This window comes from Lepisma saccharinum, chromosome 23, assembly GCF_977018435.1.
Source record: "Lepisma saccharinum chromosome 23, izLepSacc3.1, whole genome shotgun sequence".
Classification (NCBI taxonomy): domain Eukaryota; kingdom Metazoa; phylum Arthropoda; class Insecta; order Zygentoma; family Lepismatidae; genus Lepisma; species Lepisma saccharinum.
The window spans coordinates 35,776,425-35,799,257 of NC_139251.1; the positions used below are offsets into that span (position 1 = coordinate 35,776,425).

The 22,833-nt window shown below is 35.2% G+C and overlaps 1 protein-coding gene across 9 annotated transcripts in view; it reads right to left on the reverse strand.

Moving 5' to 3' along the window:
* cac (calcium voltage-gated channel subunit cacophony) overlaps nucleotides 1–22,833 on the reverse strand; it is a 248,158-nt gene that overhangs the window by 121,317 nt on the left and 104,008 nt on the right. For all 9 annotated transcript variants that reach the window (XM_083109913.1, XM_083109914.1, XM_083109912.1 and 6 more), the window contains exons 17-20: nucleotides 21,325–21,585; nucleotides 13,719–13,862; nucleotides 10,503–10,704; nucleotides 8,811–8,975 (exon numbers count right to left, since the gene is read on the reverse strand). In XM_083109913.1, coding sequence (XP_082966039.1) covers nucleotides 8,811–8,975; nucleotides 10,503–10,704; nucleotides 13,719–13,862; nucleotides 21,325–21,585 — 772 coding nt within the window. The remainder of the gene's footprint in view (nucleotides 1–8,810; nucleotides 8,976–10,502; nucleotides 10,705–13,718; nucleotides 13,863–21,324; nucleotides 21,586–22,833) is intronic.

The window sequence follows — 22,833 nt, forward strand, 5'->3', positions numbered from 1 at the left end:
AATCCCAGACAGTAAGAACAAATTCGTACCTACCTGCCATCACCCGGTTAAGGAATGTAAACTGCATTGTGCTAAGCAGCACAACACAGCAGGCAACTTAACCTACCAATCACCACCCACCACCACTGCCAGACAATGCAAACCTAAACTACTGCCAACAGAAAACACAGCAAACAACTCAAGCCATGAAACACCCTCCAGCGCCACCAGACAGAAGAAACAGGAACTACCACTACCCAGGAACAAACAAGCAGTGACTATCTCCATCCCAGAAGCTATAACCTTTATTAAGTTAAGGCAGCGGTCCTTCAACATGAATCGGAGAAAACCAATTACATTTGCAAAGCAGAAATACAGTACATCAATTAAACAGTACATGATGTCTCAAATAGAAAAAGGTGTTTACAATTAAAAAGGAACAGTTGATGAAAATTATCAGAGTATGACACTCGTGAACAATTTACCAGAAGAACTCATACGATCAGGAATTGTATTAAAATGAGCAAGATGCTGAATCTGGCTCATCTCAGCACATTAAAACAAATGGGCAATCTATAGAATGACATACACCTGTCTCACTCAAGATTTTTTTAAAAGAGAGGATCTTCTAGAAAAACTCAATACTCAAAACAAGCCATGAACAAAATTTCAATATGATTAAACTGGAATCTCTATCAACAGTGACAAAAGATTACTTGCAAAAATCAAGAAAACAATATTGCAAAGTAGGACAACTATTTTCCTACCTGCAAAAAAAACACCATGCAAGTCCAACTCCTCTCTCCACAACCCTGGATGTGTACACCGTGCACATTACAGCATCAAAAGAACACCTCTACAAAGGCACAACTATCATAAAGGAATGAAGCTTCATTTGTGGACAGTTTGAAGCTAGGACACAGTAGATATCAATGTAAAAATAGTGGAAAGTATCAATTGGGTACTTTTCCAAGGTCCGGCTGTTTTGTGGAGTCTGCAAAAAATGCCGTGCAACACTTTTGCAGAGTCTAAATATCCTCACCATTATAAAAATGAATAATTTTCATGTTTATGTTCACAACAACATTGAGGCGAGAAAGGGGTTGAGTGATTAAATAATTATCTTTTGTTAAATTGTGAATATTTTAAAACATAACTGGTAGGTTGATATGATAAAAAGGTAAAGGTAAAGTGTTCCCCTGTGCATAGCACCATGCCATGAAGGCGTATAGGGGGTGTGATCCAGCCCCTGACTGCCTTTACCCCCCAGGGTTTCCCCCAGGTACCCATGTTATTCGACGCTGGGTGGACGCCGGGGCCGCTTCCATCATTAGAAAAGTTCCCGGATTTGAACCGGCCGGGGATATGATACAGTTCTAATTTGAATCTGTTTTAAAATTCATAGATATTTCGAATTACTTTCCATTGTTTCAATTTCCAAGTATCAATATGAGTGTAAATGAGTAGAGTATTAGCACTGTTATTGGATCAAAGTGGTATCAACTCAACCCTACCAATAACCAATATTCAACCAATCAGATATGAGATTATAAATTATCATGAGGAATCTCAATGGTCCATTTATTTTATCAATTAATGTGTAGGCAACCAGGTTTTTACTTAAAAAAGAAACTGCACATTTGGAATTTACTTTATGAAACTTGGATATACGATAAACCTCCACATTAATAAAAATAATAGCAAAATGACAGAACTCTGCACTAAGTTACAGGAGACTTATAGAAATATCAGATCCATGCAATAATTAGCAATTTTACTCATAAGTCGATGCACCAATATTCTTATTTAAGTCAATAGTGCTAGGGTATCAATTATCCTGTCCGATCCCTAATTATATGCAAAAGACTACAGTGAGACCTCAATTTCATTTTCCTGGATTTTACATTAAATTCTCATGGCCCTAACAAATCAAGAAGCTATAAAATTTTCCATTTTATCACATTTTAAGTTTTTTCACCCTTACTATCCCTGAAAAATATAAATTCTAGGTTCTACTGTACTCAACAGAGAGGTTTCTCACATTGAGTTGTAACCCGAAATTTTTTTCATGTAGATATTTCAATAAAAAATGTAGGCTTGACCAGAACTCAAACCCAGGTCTCTGACATACCATGCCATGGCTATGCCAATTGAACTATGGAGCCAGCCCTAATTTTTTACTTCCTGTTTTATTTTGTGGAACTGTCTCTGTCAGTGATACCACAACAGGATCTGTTATCTTTGAAACATCGATGACTTAATATTGTCTAGTATCTCCCAGCACACACACACACACACACACACACAGTAGATGTACTTCGTACAAATTTTAGCAAAAAATGCAAGCCCAATCAGGGCTCAAATTACCTATTTTTTATGAAAATTAACTAACGTTTCATTCCTAATGAACACCTCTGATGATTGAAGTCAAAACAAAGGAATGAATATTCAGAACCAGTAAGGTAGGTTGCAATTATTTTAATTGCAGTTATAGAGCCTTCATTATTCTTCTATATTCTTAAAGTCAGAATTGCACACAGGATGGCTGGCAACCACTATGCTGTTACTCTCACACACACAAAGAAAAGGGACAAGCAAGCAAGTTTTTACCCGTCAGTGACAGAAAATAGTAGTAGATAATATGCATAAAATTCCTTTAATATAACAGAGTAGAATTATCTGATTGTGTGCACTGCTCTGTTATAAACGTAGATATAAAATAATACATGCAATTTGGAATTAATTTGATTGTCAACATTTTGAAAAAACTAACATTTTCTTTCTCAAGGTACTCAATGCTGATCGTATGTTTAAAAAACCTTTATTTCAAGTCTTGGTTTGGGTAAATACTTCCAATGGAATAATGAGATTTTGATCATTTCTTAATATGGGGTATTCCAATCAACACTTGACATCTACTTTTTGAAGTTTTTAACATGAAATTTTTGAAATGTTGGCAATTGTCAAAAAAGCTCCAAATTGTATTAAATACTATTTTACATTTTTTGGTGAATCTAATGGAAGCACCAGGTATGCTTATGTGTAAAAATTCATGAAACATGGCAATTTTTCTATTACAATTTTGTCGATTACAAAGAAAGAACATATGAATATTATTCAATTTTTAAATTAAACAATATTCCCTTTCTCTTATGTTAAAAGTAACTCTGAAGTTGCTTGAGGATTAAAAAATGTTATCAAGTAATTTGGAATGTATTGACACTGAAAACCTATCACTTTTTCCTAACTTTTAAACAATTTTCTGTAATAATTAGTCTCATAACTCATGCCAGAAAAAGTTCATTTTTACTTTTATATATTTCTAGAATTATTTGTGCAGAAATAATATTAAAATACTACCAGACACTACTAATAAGTAATGACTATTCTATCATGGATGTTGGATAGAACTCACCTTCAAAGTTATTAATTTATTATTAAGTTAAGTACATGAACTAGTGATACTCAATACAGTAAACTTACATTATACGAAAATTTTACAGTCCCACATTATGTTTACCTTGAGAGTAGAACTCCACTGTAATACCAGGAAAAGTATAACTTGTAAGCACTGATGATGACCGGAATTAGCTGAAATACATGGCATTAGTATATGCTGTTATACAAATTCTATTTGATACATGCTTTAACTAATTTAGATTTAGATAATGCAAATACTTTCTAAGCTATTGGTATGCTTCTTATTTCATTCTATTATCTCAACTACTTCATATGCTATTTGGAAACATAACATAAAAGAAATGTATTGTAGCCATGTTACATCTAAACGATACTGTAATTTCTTAGAAGAGTATTAAAGAAATAGGTGCTTGTTGACATGGTATTGCAATCAAGGCTATACATAGAAGCAGTTTCCAATACATTTATGCAGGCAAGGCTTATGGTATTGTTCCTGAAGCTTAATTTTCTTTCACAAGATAAATGCAAACTTAAAATAAAAAAATCGTATTTATATCTCTCTATCAAGGAACAATTTCTACATCCAAAAAAAAACATGAATTCATGTAGCTTTCCGTTTATAAAAAGAACAGAGGCAAGAATATCACAAATGCCAGTCTGTGTCATGCATGCCTATTGAGCAAGCCACTGTAGAATATACCATTCTTGTGACACAATACATTTTCAGTGAGGACTGCATGCTTAAAAGCACCCACAACCATTCTGCCAGTTAAATAATTACAGCTTTTACTTTTTTTTGTTAAAGAGTTCAGTTTTTTAATCTAATTTCAGCTTTCATTTACTAACTACCATACAAAGGTGATAGTAAGAAATACCCTTGCTTCCACAATTTCTGCCTTAATCACCTTATAGATTCTTTCTAGAGTATTTTTGTTAAAACTGCTGAAGAAAGCCATGTTAAAAGTTATATTATAATCTTGAATCTAGACTTGTAATGCCAAGCTAAGATTGTACATCTTTGCAAAACCCAAACAAATAAAACAAAATGAAATTATTAAATTTCTGTAGGCGCTTTATTCATGCCATAAACATGCACTACTAAATTCATACAAGAAAACATAAAAAGAAAGTATATTATATATGTATATATTAGTGATGTATGCAGAAATCCAATTTTAATTGGAAGGCAAGGATATTTATAATTTATATTTTTGAACTTATCGGCTTGTAGCCAATGAACTGATAATATTTTTTAAAATAACTGAGACCCCATCCATGGGCAAATTAATATCAATTTTGTAAATAGAAAGGGGGCGCTTTTGTATTAGGAAAAAATAAACGTGTTCAACTGAGCTTCACAGCATACAATCTGTTAACATGTGCACAGTGGAAAAAAAGGAAATATTTATAGTGTACAAATCAAAATTGCTTTTAAATAGAAAGAAAAGTTTAATCTGTAAACACAAAACATTAAAAGCACTAATAAAAATAATTAAGTTAGCCATACAGCACAATTATTAACATGCTTTTCTTTGCAAAAGTTTCATATCGAGGGATTTACTCTTAAGATTTATATCCAGAAATGTTATAGTTCTTGCTCTTATTGTTTCCAAACACAGCATGGCATTTTAGCTTCATATTTAAATTTTAAAATATGCAAACTGAATTTTTTTTAGTGCTTTCTTTTTTTGTTGTAAATCACAACTGGCAGAATGTGACAGCATTATTCTTCACAAGCATTCTTGTGGAAATGCATTTCCAAGATGCATGGCATGCTAGTACATAAACCAATATCCTTTAACAGGGCTATTACTCATTCAATTCATTATTGAATGCCAAACATGAAGTAGCAGTTATGATTTTTATACAAGCTGCAACATATAAAAACATCAACCAAGATTTTAAAAAAAACCAAACAAACAAATGAGAAATAGCCCTGTATTTCAGACATACTACAGCAATCATAATGTAGAACTGATTCATCATCTGAAAGAAACAAGTACTGTTAGTATTTCATATCATTTTGCAATCACACACCTCCTAGGCACTATTTGACAATCAAATTACTATCAGTTTGCATCAACATATAAAATTGTCACCAAAAATTGTATCTAGACAAATTGAAATGTGAAAGAGAATGAGCATATTAGTGAATGGAATACTACTACTGAAATAACAAAAACAGCAAGGTGATACATGAATATATATTAAAATCCCCTCTCTCTCTCTCTCTCTCTCTCTCTCTCTCTCTCTCTCTCTCACACACACACACACACACACACACACACAAAGAGACAACATATAATCATGATATGTGAAACATAATACATCAATATACTTTTTAAAAATTTAAAAATATTCAATTTATTGTAATTTTCTTCAGTCATTGATCTTATAAATGTACGCACGCACACACACACACACATACACACATTCAGATAAAAAGGAAAAATGTGATATAAAAATACTTCTTCACAAATAAGGCAAACAATTTTGTCATAAAAGGTATCATGAAACTTGTCATGCAAAATACTTCAATACAAGTTAAAGCTTGTAATTAAAATAGAATTCCTATACACACAATAGATATAAAATATCATATCCCAACAATACTGATCAAATGGACCATAATAACTTTATGACCATTAGTTAAAGTAACATTTTTTAAGATGAGTAATTCAGTTACTACTGAAATAATTTGCATCAGAATTTATGCATAAGAAAATATCCAAACTTTTATGGTTCAAAGTTTTCAAATCTTGTCTCTACAAGCCCTTTTAGAAGAGAATAATATTATTTGAGCCTCACAAGGTATTTGAATAAGCAATATATCCTTATGCTACTTCCTTGACCATTTCAACTTATAAATATTAGAATATCTTACATCTTTCCTTGTAAAAAATAGCACTAGACAGAAAATGAAACTACACAATCTACATAAACTAAACATTGAAATTAAATTTATTTTAGAATTTTAGATAACACAATTCTTTAAAATGGATAATCAGTATTAATTTGCTCTTTATTATTGTCATTAAAATATGGCTGGAATATTGAAAATATTCATTACATTAATATTATTAACATTTTACATGTGGAACAGTATTGCAAAATTTAACAGATATATACAAATATATACAGAATCTCTAATTTTCTTTTTGCAAAAGTTGTTGATTGATGCATCTTGATTATATCTCTGAGCTATAAATGCATGCATGCAATTTTTATTAAAGTTTTTGGTGAACATTTACCAGTGATTATGAAACAAATATATGACAACTGAACAATATGCACATTAACTATTGCATGGTAGGAAAAAGTTGATAATAATTCTGATTGTACAGGTATTAAGGTATGAAATGATATTAGAAATGCACTTTATTATGAAATTTATTTTGAAGAAAGCAAGTAAAAAGAGTTTAAAATAAAAATGGAACTACGGATATCACAACAATTTTGTAATTTGTAAACATGAATCTTATGAATAATTGAGAGAAGTGGAAGAATAGATGAGGAGGTAAACAGAAGAGAACAAATGGGTGGTGGACTCGATCGAAGCGTTCGAAGATTAATATGGAACAGGGATGGATCTATGAAATGCAAGAATGTAATATACAACACATACTATGTGCCAATAATTACATGGGTAGCAAAACTTGGACAATGACAGTGAGAGACAAAGAAAGATGCAGGCAGTGGAGATGACATTTTTAAGGAGTATATTGGGGAAGACTAGAAGGAATAGAATAAGGAATGAGGAGATCCGACAGGCAGTGGGGGTGGTGAAGCTTCAGGACAGAATAGATCAGGCACAGATGAGCTGGTTCGGACACATGAAGAGGACGATTACAGAAAGACTACCAGTAAGAGCTTACAATGCACAAGGAGTGGGAATAAGGCCAAGGGGGAGACCAAGATGTCGATGGAAAAAGCAGATAGTGGAGAATGTTAGGAGAAGAGAACACCGTGGAAAGATAGGAGTGGTGGAAGAGTAGAAAAAAACGGAGGCTTAACTTCTATGCCAACTCAGTCAGAGGCAGGAAACAGCGAAGGATGATGATGATGAATCTTATGAATATGTGAAGAGTGACCATTTTGACAATGGGCTAGTGGCATGACAATGGCATTCAATATCAAATATGGGTACATGTGAGACACTGCCAGAGAGCTGGATGTGCATGTGACTTTATGAGCAAGGAATTGTTATGGAAACTATCAACAGTTTCATCAAGCAATGCTTTTATGCATCTTTTCTATCTTTAAATGAATCTCAAAGGTGATACATTTGAACTAACCTCACCTATAAAAGGGGTATTTTGAAGTACATTTCAAATACAGCAGTGGTCAGTTATGGATTCTGTGAATGCAGTTTCGTCCACTATAATTTCCAGAGCAATGATACAACAATTGATTTCTCAACCTCCTTGTGAACACCAAATATATATATATATATATATATATATATATATATATATATATTTTCGCAATGCCACATATCTTATCCATGTTATTTTAACCATAGTATTCAAGAAAAACGCTCACTTCTGTTAAGCTCTAAAATCAATCAATGAAGAAAGATAATCTCCACCAGATGTATATCTCTATTGCATAATGTGCTTGTTTAGACATAAATGCATTGGACCATCAAATATCATGGTGCAATTTGTATTGGTATGTTCAAATGAAATAAATAAATAAATCAAAGATTGCATATTACTATTGCACAATATCGATGAGAGACATGGGTTGCAATGTATATTGGGATAGCTAAGGGTTATGGATTCGATGAGGAGAATAAAGCAAAATGAGTATGTTAAGACAGAGCTTAAAGCATCAAATAATAGCAATAAAGAGAGTTGTAAAAAAAGCTACAATTGTAATGTGAAAATTGTACATGTAAAAGTTTTGTTCCTGAATAATATATATTTGTGATATAGTAAATTTGTCACTTTTGGAAACTTTTATTTGAAAATACAGTTCACTTACACATACTGAGCTCATTCTCATAAATGTTAATGTGCATAAACAATATCAAAACTGAAGAATGATGCTGATGGTACAGAATTCCATGCAATGTTAACTACTGGTAATATATATATATATATATATATATATATATATATAAAAATGTAATCCTAATTCACCAATTTTGTTGTATAAATATGAACATCTTCCTTATTATGTTAACGCACTGTAATTGCTCACCAAAAAAGAAAAAAAAATCTGTTTAATGAACATACTAACTTGAGAGCAACTTTTATTTATTTTCCTGAACACTTTAGCAGAATAATCTAGCTTGCATGAAGTGATTGCTATTCTTTGATCTTTGAACATTTATTCTAAATAATGAAATATATTGATTGCACTTTTAATATTTGAAATGTTAAGAGAGAAAATGGAATGTTACATACCTTCATCATAAGAAGTAGAGTATTCAAAACTATAAGTATCATAATGAAATATTCAAATGGAGTTGATACCACAATTCTCCAGATTTTGTACTTAAAACTGTTTCGTTTGTTTGGCATGTAGCGTTCTAACGGACGTGCCTGGATGGTGAAGTCAATGCAAGATTTCTATGAAAGACAAGTAAGCCTTATTAAGGAATTTCTTAACAATGAACGCTTCTGTGAATGTCTGCAAGTTCAACATTGCACAATAAGAAAAGTAAATATACAAGCTTGTCTAGTCCCAACATTTTGACATATCAGCCCTGAAAGGTTTACACATGACTTATCCTAACAGAACATTCTTGAGTTTACTGGCAACCTTCAACCTTAATATTTTTAACCCTTTACCTTTTAACATATTTGGCGAGTCTTTATTAATGTTTAAAACTCCTTGGCCAACCTGAGGAATGTTCTGAAAATGGGTTTGAAACATCATCACAGTTATATAACAAGAACTACTTGTAAGTAGGAAAGGCAAGGTAAAGTTCCCTGTGCATACAGCACAGTACCATGAGGATTCTCGATCTCAGACATTTTGGAGGTGATGTGATCAGCAACATGCTCTGGCCAACTTTACCCCACAGGGTTAACCCAGGTACCCATTTATTTGAGGCTGGGTGATCACCTAGGCTGCTTTATGCAGGGACAAATTCTGGCCTTAGACCAGTCTGGGAATCACACCTGGGTCTCCCTTGTGGCAGTCAGGTGCCCTACCGAATAGACCATCACGACTCCTGCTTGTAAGTACAAGTAATTTTTCTTATTGTAATGAATACATATCCAGTGATACATCTATAATTGTTTTGCATGTTAAAAGTGAAGCATTACAATCAGATGCAATAAAAAATAAATGATATAATGCATTTTCAAATGCTTAACATTTTAACCCTTAGTTGGTCATGCAAGAAAAGTTACGTCGGTGGTAGTGCACAGTCTGAGAGACCGGGTTTATAAAATTTGCCAAATTTGAGGTCTAAAACGCCAAATCACCAATTATTATGATAGATATTTTCTTTAGATAATAGGGATTCTATAAAACTATAAAAATACAAATTCTATAAAATTATAAAAAGGTACTCTTCGTTAATCGGGCATGGAACGGCATATCGGATTTTGAGTGAAAACTAGGTACGCATATGGACTCAGACAGCAAGTGGATTCAACAAACCCTCCATAGTGGCTCGAAGATTTAACTAACACTGAAAACAAAATCGTGGGGTAAAAGTGGAAGGTTAGAAACTCAGCTGGAGAGAAGGAGGGTGTTTACAAAACAATCATTGATAAATAATGACATTAAAATCACACAACCGGAACAAGAGACCGTGCGCGACCAACGCAGTAAAATAATAATGCATTTTTTAAAGATTATGATTGATCACAGAATTTACATCATCAATTGGAATACCTTTTTTGTGAGAAAAAATACATTTTTCAATATCTTCCACATACTGGACTTTGGAGCAAAAAGTGCTCTCACAATTTCCTTGTGATTTCCGGTATATCCACCTGACATATTTTCTCAATGTAAAATATATAACTCTCAAAATGTAGGGCATGTCGATAAAAACAGATAATGTCTGGTAACTCTAGCAATTCATCAGAATGAGATATAAAAATACCCAGTATAAATTTAATAACCTTGTCAATCCTTACCTGATTCTTATCAATTTCTCCATCCTGAAGTTCTGCTTCACCCTGTTCTTGAAAGGTGATGATGATCAAGGCCACGAAGATGTTAACAAAGAAGAATGGAAACACAACAAAGTAAACAATGTAGAATATAGACATTTCAATACGAAAATTTAATAATGGTCCTTGATCCTCGTAAGTGGCAGCCATAGAATTCTGTAGAACTCTGCAAAGAGAAACATGATTTGCTATTTCTTGCTAAAAATTATAATAAATAAGAGACAAACAAATAAAATACAAATAAACAAAAATAATGAACGGACTTTTAAGGTAATGAAGGGTATTAAATTGAATTGAGAAGGTTATGAGACAGGGTGTCTACCAAAATAAAAAATCCAAAATTCTTGACTTTTCTTTCCTTTTTCTTGACCTTTTCCCTAATTTTTTCTTAACGTTTATTTAATAGCCCTCTACTTAGGTATAGTAGAGTGCCGTCAAAATTCTGAAAATAGAGTGTGACTTCTTACAAGATCAGTAGGGCCCGGAACTTTATGTCCTATAAAACTGTAAAATATGTATGTAATTATGTCATAAAAATTGAAAAATATGTCAGAAAAAGGTAGAAGTATTCCCAATAATCCAAAAATATGCACAACAGTACTTTCGAATTTCTCATAATACGGGATGTGAGTATCTTCCAGGGAAGATCGACTAGGGTGGGGGTGGAGTGTTAAATGAAGCCAGAATCCTGCACAACAATGAGAGAACATTTTCCCTCAATAATGTTTGCATGGCTATTAATTGTCGGGGGGGATAAAAAAGGGGGTATTATTGTTCTATTTTTAGTTGGTAAGAAAATACTGCATCTGCTTTTAAATTCTTCGTTCGTAATTTTCTTATCCTGGCATCGATAATATGAACTATCAGTTGCACTAAATATATGAAGAAAAATTCTAAAATAAAAAGAGTATATGCAAGACAATTACGAAATTATACAGAAATATGTCTTATTATGAGAAAATTGAAGAAATATGTTGTAAAAATGCGAAATTGGTAAAATATGTCAAAATATGCTTTATCAAGTTGGTATATTTTGGCTGATTTTCATCAGATATGTAAAGATCTCACCCCAGTACACGATCCGATGTCAAATAAAAAAATATGTTATAACATAAAGTCCTGGGCCCTAAAGATCAGATACCAAGAGACTGCTGCACATGATAGGAACAAACAATAAGACCATCCAGAAGAACTTGATGACACTGCAAGGCAAAGTGAGAGAGAAATAAAGGACTTAAAAATATGTGTCAACAAGGTACTCATATTTATCATCCGCAAGTACCTCCTTAGGACATCCAGGAAGTCACTGCCGCTTCAGATGATGAAGGTGTAGGTGATCCAGACTACGCTCCCTCTACGTGGAGAAGACAAAATAAAAACCAAAATTGTTGCGGCGGTGAGGAATGTTCCTTGTACTCCATCAGCAACATAGCCACAGTAGCCATCGTGACTGCAGCCCTGTAGGACCACCGGACTGTGACGGCAGAGGAAGGTAGTTCAGAGAAGCAGGGTGGTGATAAGGGAAGACAGCGTAACCAGCAGAGGTTAAGGTTCCCCAGTTGTCCAAAGTATCGCCAAAAATGGGACTAAAGATTGGATATCGATATAGACGCCCTCCATGCATGCCACTGGCCCTTTGGCTGTGTTCCAGAGGCATCTGTAGGAGAAGCAGCATGATGACGGAAGATAGAAACCCATAACACACGAATCATTACATTTTGTTAATATTTTTTTCCTGCTGGTTGTGGTCCATTGCTTCCTCCCTTTTGATGAATGGTACCAGATGTCTTTCCGTATTCAACTACACAAACTACAAGATTGTAATTCTTAAGAAACAAAATGAACAAACTTCACCACAACTCAATACAATTTTAGATTTCCAAATATTCAATTTTATCAAATCCCAGTACAGGTACATAAATTCACTATATCATGAAAAATATTTAAAATTTTTTGACCTTAAGCATAATTTTTTGACCTATTCTTGACTTTCTTGACCTACCTGTTGATTTCTTGATTGGCAGACACCCTGTAATACTACAGTGGAAGGTCGATTTTACGTTTTCCAGAGAAACTGAGGTGAAAAAAGCTTAAAATGTGGAAAATGTAAAATCCAAGAAAATGTTATAGCATTATGCTCTGTTTAGAACATGAAGATTGAGTGCATAATGTGCACAAATGTAAAATAAGGGAAAATAAAATCGGGATTCCATTGAATGTTTAAAATTAATTTCAGTAACTATGTTCATTAAAAAGTTATAGTCAGCTCAGGTAATTTTTTATTCTAAGAAAATAGGTCCATTAAGCAAACATATGTATGAAGCATATACTCAAACAATAATTTAAATTAGCATGTATTTACATAATGTAAATGGAAAATATGAAAGTTTCTTTTTTGCGTACAAGTAAAGGTTAAAGTTACACAAGTAAATCATAATTATTTTAACTTATAATTAATGATGCCACTTTAAACTGATATTAATACCACTGCTGATACTTTTACTGGTAGAGTGGGATGCAAAAGTATTAGCAAATTGTTCATCACCATGTTTTTTTCTCTTTGTTTGATGCAATGAGCGCTTCATGAATTGTAACAAAATGCGAAACAAGCTGCTGACAACCTGCACAAGCATACCTAACAATTCAGTCCTTCAAACTATACACAGGATGCAAGACAAAAATCAATGAAAATAGTCACGGATAATTTGCTGAGCTATTCTTGTGCATCCCGCTGTACCCACTGATACCAACACCTGAAATTTGTAAATATTCATAGTAGTTCTGAATATTTGCAAATGTATTCCACTGGAACTACACCATAGCAATCTACCAAAGTTTTACTTCAAAATTTTCATAATTTCACATGAGATGGTCACTTAATCTCACACTTCCACAGTGTTTTGCAAAAATTATGAAAATGATGAATTTTGCATAATTCCTAGGATATTTGGACTCTGCAATACACTCATACTTCAGAAAATTTTCTGTATAATTTTAGGCTTAAATTAAGTAATGAAGTAAAAATCTTTATGCACCACGATTTTATGTTTATTTTAAAATGGCAACGTAAAACTTAATTTCCCAAATGTATCTGTTTGGCAGATTAGAGTATGTTTTCTATGGTCAATCCATGACCATACTAATTGTGAAACACTGATCTTGAATATTGCTATCACTTACTGTGGCCATCCTTCGCCAGTTTGCACAGCAAACAGTGTTAACATGGCTGCCATGACATTATCATAATGAAAGCTTTGTTGTTCCCATACTCTTTTTTCTACTGTGGGTTGTCGGTTATCCTCTTGGAACACAAAGAACTGTCCCCTGTAAGTTAAAGAAAGAAAAAAACATTAAAGTAAAATGAACACACATTTTTACAAATGTTAGGGCTGAGCAGATATACTTAGATTTCCAAACTCAGAAACTACTCTTGGCCTCCGCGATGGCGCAGTGACAGCATTTTTGCCTTGTAATCAAGGGGTCCTGGGTTCAATACCCGGTGAAGGCACATAGTTTTTTAAAAAGTAGGTCCAGTCCCGATTAGCCTTACTGTGCATAAAGTGGACTTAAAACACCAAATCAATTAATCAGAAACTATTGCTCTGAGCTCAACTCATGAATATTTCCCACCTCTAGACACATGGACATTTCTATCAATTTTCCTCGACCAGCTCTTCTTCTCTAGTCCACTTTGGCATTAGGCATTGGGTTGCTTGGTTGGTGTTCTTGGGTTAGCAGCCAGTTTAAATCAGAAATAGCATCCAATGTTCAAGGAATGTTGATTAGAGGCCAAGGGTGAGGTTAAATATGTGTGTATTGAGCACTTGACAGAATCTGTTTCTCCTTGTCTTTCTATTGCTCTTCATGTGATGTGATGCCCTAATACATGTTTTTGCTTGCCTAAGAGCTACAATAGTGCAAAGAATATTGCAACTCTGCAACGACTTCAAGTATTTCCATCTATTGAGCTTCATACTGTATCATGCCGAAGGTACGACTTGAATCCGGGACCCCGGGTGCCATAGTCCGATAGTCTAATTATTTCATAAAAAGGGCCTGAGTATGAAAGAAGCTGGAAAGAGCTTCTTTCAAGCAAATGCCACCTGCGATCTTCAGCGGCTGTAAAAATTCGCTGATACGAATTCTTCCGGAATAACAGGAAAGATACTGCAAACACAGCTTTACGCTGAAAGCACCATTATTGAGAAATGCCGTCTCTCAACGGCCGAAGTTCGAATTTCGTTTAAATAGCTTGGGATAATATTTCTTCACACAGTCAATATCTGAAATCTATCGCGTGCACAGTTGGTGCCTCGGAATTATACAAGTTGTTGAACTAAGAAAGTTATGGTGTGAACAGTCGTTGCCTCCAACTTAAAGTCGGATTACTGAACATTATAAAAGGAGTTACAGCGAGAGTAGTACGCTATCGGAAAGGAGCTTTATTTAAGGCGAGTTCATCAGAGTTTCATCAACGAACCAGTGAGTCGATCGTCACTTCGAGATTTACAGGTAACGAACGTTCCTCTATCCTTGTCTATCATTCTCTCACACCCCTGCCAGACCAGTCAATTGTAGTGTTTAAAGTTTATCGTGAGTGTAGTTCTTATTTCACGGGGCTAGTCCCCTTGCTTGGTTAAGTGTAGACGTAGTAGCTCTTCAGAGCAATACCCCCTCTTACGATACACCTCTCGCAGCCAATTAACTTCGAATATCAGGCTTCACATAGCCTATCTACGATCCCTTAATCTGAAACAATCGGGTGTTTGTATGATACCACACCCAATAAGAAATCTTTGAAAGGACAAGACCTCAATATGCCCCTACACCTCAGTAAAACTAAATTCTCTACAAAGTCTTAGTCAAGGTTCAAACTATTGGGTTGATGCATAAGTTCGTAGCATTTGTATTTGGTATGGCAACACTGCAGTGTTAGAAGTTTGCTTATCATTTAACATTCATCAATTGGAGAGCCACTGTTGTGCTTGTGAATACGAAATTGAATTATGCAGATTTGAAGGAAGACAATGTTATTTGTGGACTAAAGATCAATAAGTGTCAAACAGAAAAAAACGAACACTTCCAACATATTCTTCTGTCTGAATTTAACAGAGGAGCAAAGGCAGCTAGAAAAATTTGTGCCGTGTAAGGGGAGAATGCCAATGGGAAAAGAAGGGCAAGAATATGTTTTTGTCATTTTAAAGAGGACAATTTTGACTTGAGTGATTCTCCACGTTCACAAAGATTTGGGCTTTAATGAAGACCATTTAAACACTTTAATCTACAATGATCCACGTCAGTCGACCTTAGAATTAGGAAATGTGATGAACTGTAACCATTCAACCATCGGCCGACATTTGCATTCCATGGGCAAGGTTCAGGATACTGCATGCTAAGTGAAAACAACAAAAATCATTGAGTAGGCCAGGAAGACTGCATCAAGTGCTGCAGCAACACGATAATGCATGCTCACACTCTGCTGCTATCCAGGAGCTTAGTTGGGAGGTTATTCAACATCCTCCTTACTCCCCTGATTTTGCACCCTTGGATTGCTACCTTTTCAGCTCTCAATCCATCAATCTTTAAGGAAGCTCTTTTGGTAACGAAAATTCTCTTCAAACTTGGATTGATAATGTCTTTAACCCCAAATCAGCTGATTTCCTTAGGCATGGAATCGAAAAACTGCCCCAGCGTTGGTAGACAGTCATAGACAATGAAGTAAAATATATTACTGATTAATTTCTGTCATTTGTCCATCTCAAATGAGTACCAAATAATAATAATAATAAAAACTTTTGAGACGCTGAATAAAACGCTTCGAACTTATGCATCAACCCAATACATAAACCACATGCACATGTAGCCATTTTCTTTACTCAGATTTTACAGAATCTGTTTCAGAAATACTGGAAAAAAATGTATATTGTCAAGGTGCATGTGGCACTTTTGCAGAGGACTGTGTAGAAATCATGGAGTAGTTTGTCTTCTTATACTATGCTTTGGCCTTGGGACAAATATCTCTATATCTTCCTTTCTATTTTCGGATTTCCCACTACTTTATCTTATCTCTTGGGTTACCTTTTCATGGCAGATGGTATACCTGTCTTATCAGTATGTGTATTCCACTCAGGATGGCTGGTATACTTGTCATACCACTGCCACGTGGTGCAATTACCAAGTCATTTCTTCAAAACTACACACGATATTTCAGTTCTGTCTTTTTTGTTCATTTGTACAACTGAGGTATGACACACTAGAATACAAAAACAATGTATCCATTGTCACTATTATTAGCAAACCGAGTTTGAAAATGTCAATTTTTCCCTCACCACATTATGGGATCGATTTTAAAAATGGGCTACATACTCTTCACTCACCATTTATGTGTATGTGTATTCATGTAATAATGAAAACAAAAGAATTTGTTCTCATGTGACAATTAGGGGTTCAGCCAGCAAGAAATTTTCAAACTTTATTTAGTTGTCATTTTTTTTTAACTGGGGGACAGCATTACATTCAAAGAGTAATGTTTTGTCGTGCTTCCCTGCAAATTTGGTCCACCCAGCATCCATAGCAGCGATTTAACAACTGATTCTCCAGAATTTTTTCTGTAAGCTGGCAACCTTCTCCTCTTATACAATGTTATTGTTTTCTTCCCCCGCAAGAAGAATCAGCCTATTTTCAATGAAAGTTTGCAGGGTTGTACATACTACATTTTTCATTCACTTTGTCTATTGTGGTGGTCACAGGGGCATGCCCAAATGCCTTTCTTTATTTCGATTTTTCTTCTTCTTCCTTATTTTTCTTTGTTGAGAGGTACAATGTTTCTGTGCAATACAATGCTATACTCCACACAAAACACTTCATTATCCTTTCTTAGTCGTTTGTCCAAAGATCCACAAAACACACCTTTTGTAGCCAGCCCCCATGTCAGAGTGGTTAGCACATCATGCTATGATGCCAGGGGTCTCAGGTTCGAATCCCGGCTTGGGCATGGATGACTGTGAGTGTCCATTCATCAATTTCATCATACCATCACTCATCCCCATCTTCGCAAATTAGCCAGATGTGGCACAAAATCGAAGTAAAATAAAGAAAATCAATCAATCAAATCAATCACACCTTTTCTATTAAAGGCTTCTTTTGATATTGCTATTCTCACATTCTGACTGCAGCTCGTGATACATCCAAGATATTTGACACTGTAAACTTGTTCAATACTTTTGCCTCAAATTCCGACATTAATTTTCAAGGGTTTTGTTATCAATAACCATTGCATTTGTCTTGTTCACATCTATTTTCATCCTAAATTGATCATAGTGGGCATTCAAATGTTCTAACATACGAGGGTCACTATTTATATTTTAAGCCTAACAATGAAAAAACAGGAATTTGGCATTGAAAACTGCTTTATTGTTTTTCGAAGTATTCTCCTTTATGGTCAATACACTTTTGCATTCGTTCGAACCATTTGTCAAAGCAGTTTTTCCAATCTTCTTGAGACACCTCCATAATATGGTTTTTGAACGTATCAACAGCATCTTCCGCCGACGAAAATCGTTGTCCACGCAATTGACATTCGGGAACAAGAAGAAGTTATTGGGTGCCAAATCAGGACTGTACGGCGGATGACCCATCAATTCGATTTTTTGACTGTTCATAAAGTCTGTTGTTAGACGAGATGTGTACACCCTGGACTGCAGACTAACGAGGCTCTGGCGACTGGCCCCATGACCAGTATAATTTTGTTTGTGTTGTCCTGTATTTTGTCCTTATTTGTGCTGAGTGCTCCTTTACAGCCTCAGCTTTTAATGAAAGTCAGAATATTTTAATATTTTAGTTATGCAACGTTAGAGTTGTTATGTGTAATGATAAGGGGCTGGCCCCCATATAATGTGACGGGTGCAAAATAGCCTTAGTGCTGACGCACCCAAAATTAAAAAAAAATCTGCATATTTTATACATTTTTTTTCTTCTTTGTCCTATTATTACACATTCCTTATTCTGAAAACAGTTCTTTACTAAGAGAGTGGAGTGGAGTGGATAGCACAACATGTCACGACACGAGGAGTCCTTGATTCAAATCTCTATGATAAATGGTGATTTAAACTTACAGCACTTAGGGAAATATAGGATTGCATAGGGACTCTTGCATGATAAACTGTGAGAGCAGGTTAGCATTACGATAAATAGTGCTTTCTTAGAACGAACGTCCTAAAAAGTTCCTTTCTTGTAATAGAGCAAAAGGGGACCCAGAGTGTTGGATCTGTACTGGAAACTTGAATACACAAAGAAGTGGAGAAGCGTGTAAATACATTGTACATAAAACTATCTCTGTGAAGCATAATCGCATCAGCCCAATAGGTTGTATGTGCTAGCTACTAAGGAGTGTAAAGTGTGTTTTGGGGTCCATGGATCAGTTGGCTATTAAATCCCTAGATCAGGGGTTTTCAAAAGGTTAGCTGTCATGCCTCCCATCTGTTGCAAAACCTGCACACGCCTCCCCTCAATAATAATAATATTAATAGATAAATACATGGATGTGACCATGAAAAATCAACACAAAATCTCTTCATGTGTTTGTTTACTGTTGGTACATATACAAGTAATCAAGATACTGTATGATTAAAACAGGCGGTGTACAGTTACTTTTTTTATATATTTTAAAGCTGGTGTCATTTTATTCAGCCACACAGCATTCAGCATACAGCAATGTTTGGATTTCTTCATTTAATTGTAGAACTGTTTGTTCTAACAATGCGCTCAATGTATGAAAGCAATCACCAATGATTTCATCTTTAATCTTTCTATTACAAAGCAGCAACTTCCTTTTAAAGGCTGCCAACTCGTCTGAAATGTGCAGGATTCCCTTGTACCTTGCAGAGGTGCATTCAAAACATTCAGCGTGTGGAAAATATCAGAGAGGTATGCCAATTTCTGTACAAAGACACTATCAATGAAGTTTTCAGCATTGGCATGGTTTTCTTCTACAAGGTGCGAGTGCCAGTTTCTGTCTCAGTTCAGAAACACAGGAGATGACATTGCCGATGGGCAGCCGAGAGTTGCAATGATACATATGAAAAAAATTGATGTAAGCTTTCCTGGCGACAAATGATGAAAAGATTGATATATTTTTTATAAACACATTTTGAATTTTCAGAAAAAATAAATATTTTTTTCAAAAGTTCTCGCACCTCCTTTGTGAAACTTCGGTGCTTCTCCAGGGAGGCGGGCCTCATAGTTTAAACACTACTGCCTAGATAATAAGTAGACAGCTGATTCAGCTTATGTACAGTCATGGTCACCTCTGGGTTGTAGTATCTTCTAAACACAAAGTTGTTTGGATTTTGGGATCGTTATTTAAGGCTATGACAGTCTTTGGCCACTTGCTTGTTAAGCGAGAGGAACATAACAAGGGGAAGGGGTATACAGCTCAAACAAGCAAGGGGCTTGCCTCATGAAATAAGAAAACACGCATATTTAATTTGAATACTTCACTTGACTGAACAGGTGGGGGTGAGGAAGAGTCATAGGTATGTTTGTTACCTGTAGCGCTGCTGGAAGGACTTGTCCTTGGTGGTCCTGGCTTCGATGGGGTCCTAACCTGTAACAAAATGCAACTAGGGAGCGTAACTCAGTTTCTCCCAAAACTGCCCTAACGTAAACCCGATTTCTACACGATCACTTTCGCTCGTAATTCTCTCCTTTCCTTTTCACTTCTACTATTAATGAGCTCATTCGCTAAGACTTAATTTGATGAAAATCTAAAGGCAACTAAAAATGAGCTTTTCTCACGCAGACTATTTATTTGGAATTTGAACTTTTGATCGCTAAATCCATTGCCTCAAGCGCATCTCTCGATAACGGCATTTTTAGCGTAAAGCTGTGTTTGCTTATTCCTCCAGCGAATTCCGGTAGAATTCGCATCAGCGGATTTTTCAAGATTTAATGGCATTGTAGCAATCCAGAAGTGTTAGTGACTGTACCAATCATGAAAACAACACACACATAAACACCTTATTTACCAGTATATACGTGGGTTAAGTCATAAGTTATGGCAACTATATTCTTTCTCGTGAACAGGTAATAACACGAAAAATCTAAGATATATGTTTGAAAGTGTATGGAATGTACTTTCGAAATAAGCCACCAGATGAAGTCTGGATGCAGGAGACTCTCATAGGGAAGAGGCAGAACACATGACATTGGAGAATAATGTTTTATTTTGGCAGTTGACACACTGCCCCATATGAAGGCCTCCACCCCTCTCACCACTGTTTGATAGGGTATGACATGCTCACCCAGGGTTTCACGTAGCTCTGTATGCCATTCCTGTGCATTTCTGTTGTGGAGAACTTCTATTTTGACGTACAAATGTTGCTCCTGCTTCATGACCTCCATTTTCGAACTCTGTCACTCACCGACTGAACTTGGGTGCATGTTTACTACCCCACCGTTGTTTACATACACCATCTGGTGGCTTCTCTCGAAAGTATATTCCATACACTTTCAAATGTATATCTTAGATTTTTCTTGTTGTCCCCTGTTTGCGAGATAAAAAATAGTTGCCATGACTTATGACTTAACCCTCGTATCTAAAACTGCAATGCACATAACCATATTAAAAAACAACTGAAATTTCTCACTTAAATGAGGACATGGCTGGTGACGATGCAGACGAAACAATCAGAATTTCTTCTTGAATTATCACACACTAATTTTGCACAAAACTTATCCACCACTTTGAAAAAAAGAATAAAAAAAACAACACAATTTTCACACTTACTGGCAAGTTTCTTTGGTGTGCTTGCTCTCATCAGTACAGTAGAAAAATTTCCCATTGAACAACTGCACAGCAATTACAGCAAAGATAAATTGAAACAGTATGTAAACAATTAGAATGTTTATAACATTTTTTAATGAGTTCACCACACAGTCAAATACTGCTTTTAATTTGGGTACACGTTTTATGGTTTTGAGTGGTCGTAACACTCTTAGCACCCGTAAAGATTTGATCGTGCTCAGATTCTGACCAGCTGAACTTCCCCTGCAAAGAAAAATTATGTATCAGTGGAATAAAAATTATTTGTAATTTAACAGAATGAAAGAAAATATATAGTTAATTAAAAATAGACTGTTACTACAAATAACCACACAACAATCACTAGTAACCCAAGAAGTATGCTTGTTGCTAAACTTTATTCAGTGTAAGTTCTGATATGGTAACTTGAACAAAAAGTTATTTATTTTAAAAAAATGAGAAAAATAACACTGTGTTACTTATTTAGTTCCTTGCTCAACAGTGATATTGTATATGAAGAGATAAGCAACTAGACACATGACAGTCACTCTGACTTTCTCTCTCCATCACATTTTCTCAGGTTTTATTAATTTGTTTATTCATGATGGGAAGCCTAGTTCATGTGCCTATTCCAGATAAAGACTGTAGTTCATGTGACTTTTCCAGATAAGGACTCTAGTTCATGTGCCTATTCTTAATGAAGACAGTATTCATGTTGCTTATTCTTGAGGATGACACCAGTTCATATGCATATTCTTGATGAAGACCCTAGTTTATATGCCTATTCTTGATGAAGACCCCAGTTCATTTTCCAATTCCTGATGAAAATCCTAGTTCATGTGCCTATTCTTGATGAAGACAGTATTAATTTTGCTTATTCTTGATGATGACCTCAGTTCATATGCCTATTCTTGATGAAGACAGTATTAATTTTGCTTATTCTTGATGATGACCTCAGTTCATATGCCTATTCTTGATGAAGACAGTATTAATTTTGCTTATTCTTGATGATGACCTCAGTTCATATGCCTATTCTTGATGAAGATCCCAGTTCATTTGCCTATTCTTTATGAATACCCTAGTTCATTTGCCTATTCTTGAAGAAGACCCTAGTTTACATGCCTATTCTTGATGAAGGCCCCAGTTTATATGCCTATTCTTGATGAAGACCCCAGTTTATTTGCCTATTCCTGATGAAAATCCTAGTTCATGTGCCTATTCTTGATGAAGACAGTATTAATTTTGCTTATTCTTGATGAAGACCCTAGTTCATATGCCTATTCCTGATGAAGTGGCCACGGTGGCTCAGTCGGTAATGCGTCTGACTACCATGCTAAAGGTCCCGGGTTCGATCCCCGGCCGGTTCAAATCCGGGAACTTTTCTAACGTTGGAAGCGGCCCCGGCGCCCACCCAGTGTCGAATAACATGGGTATCTGGGGGAAATCCTGGGGGGTAAAGGCGGTCAGGGGCGTGGTGCTGATCACATCACCCCC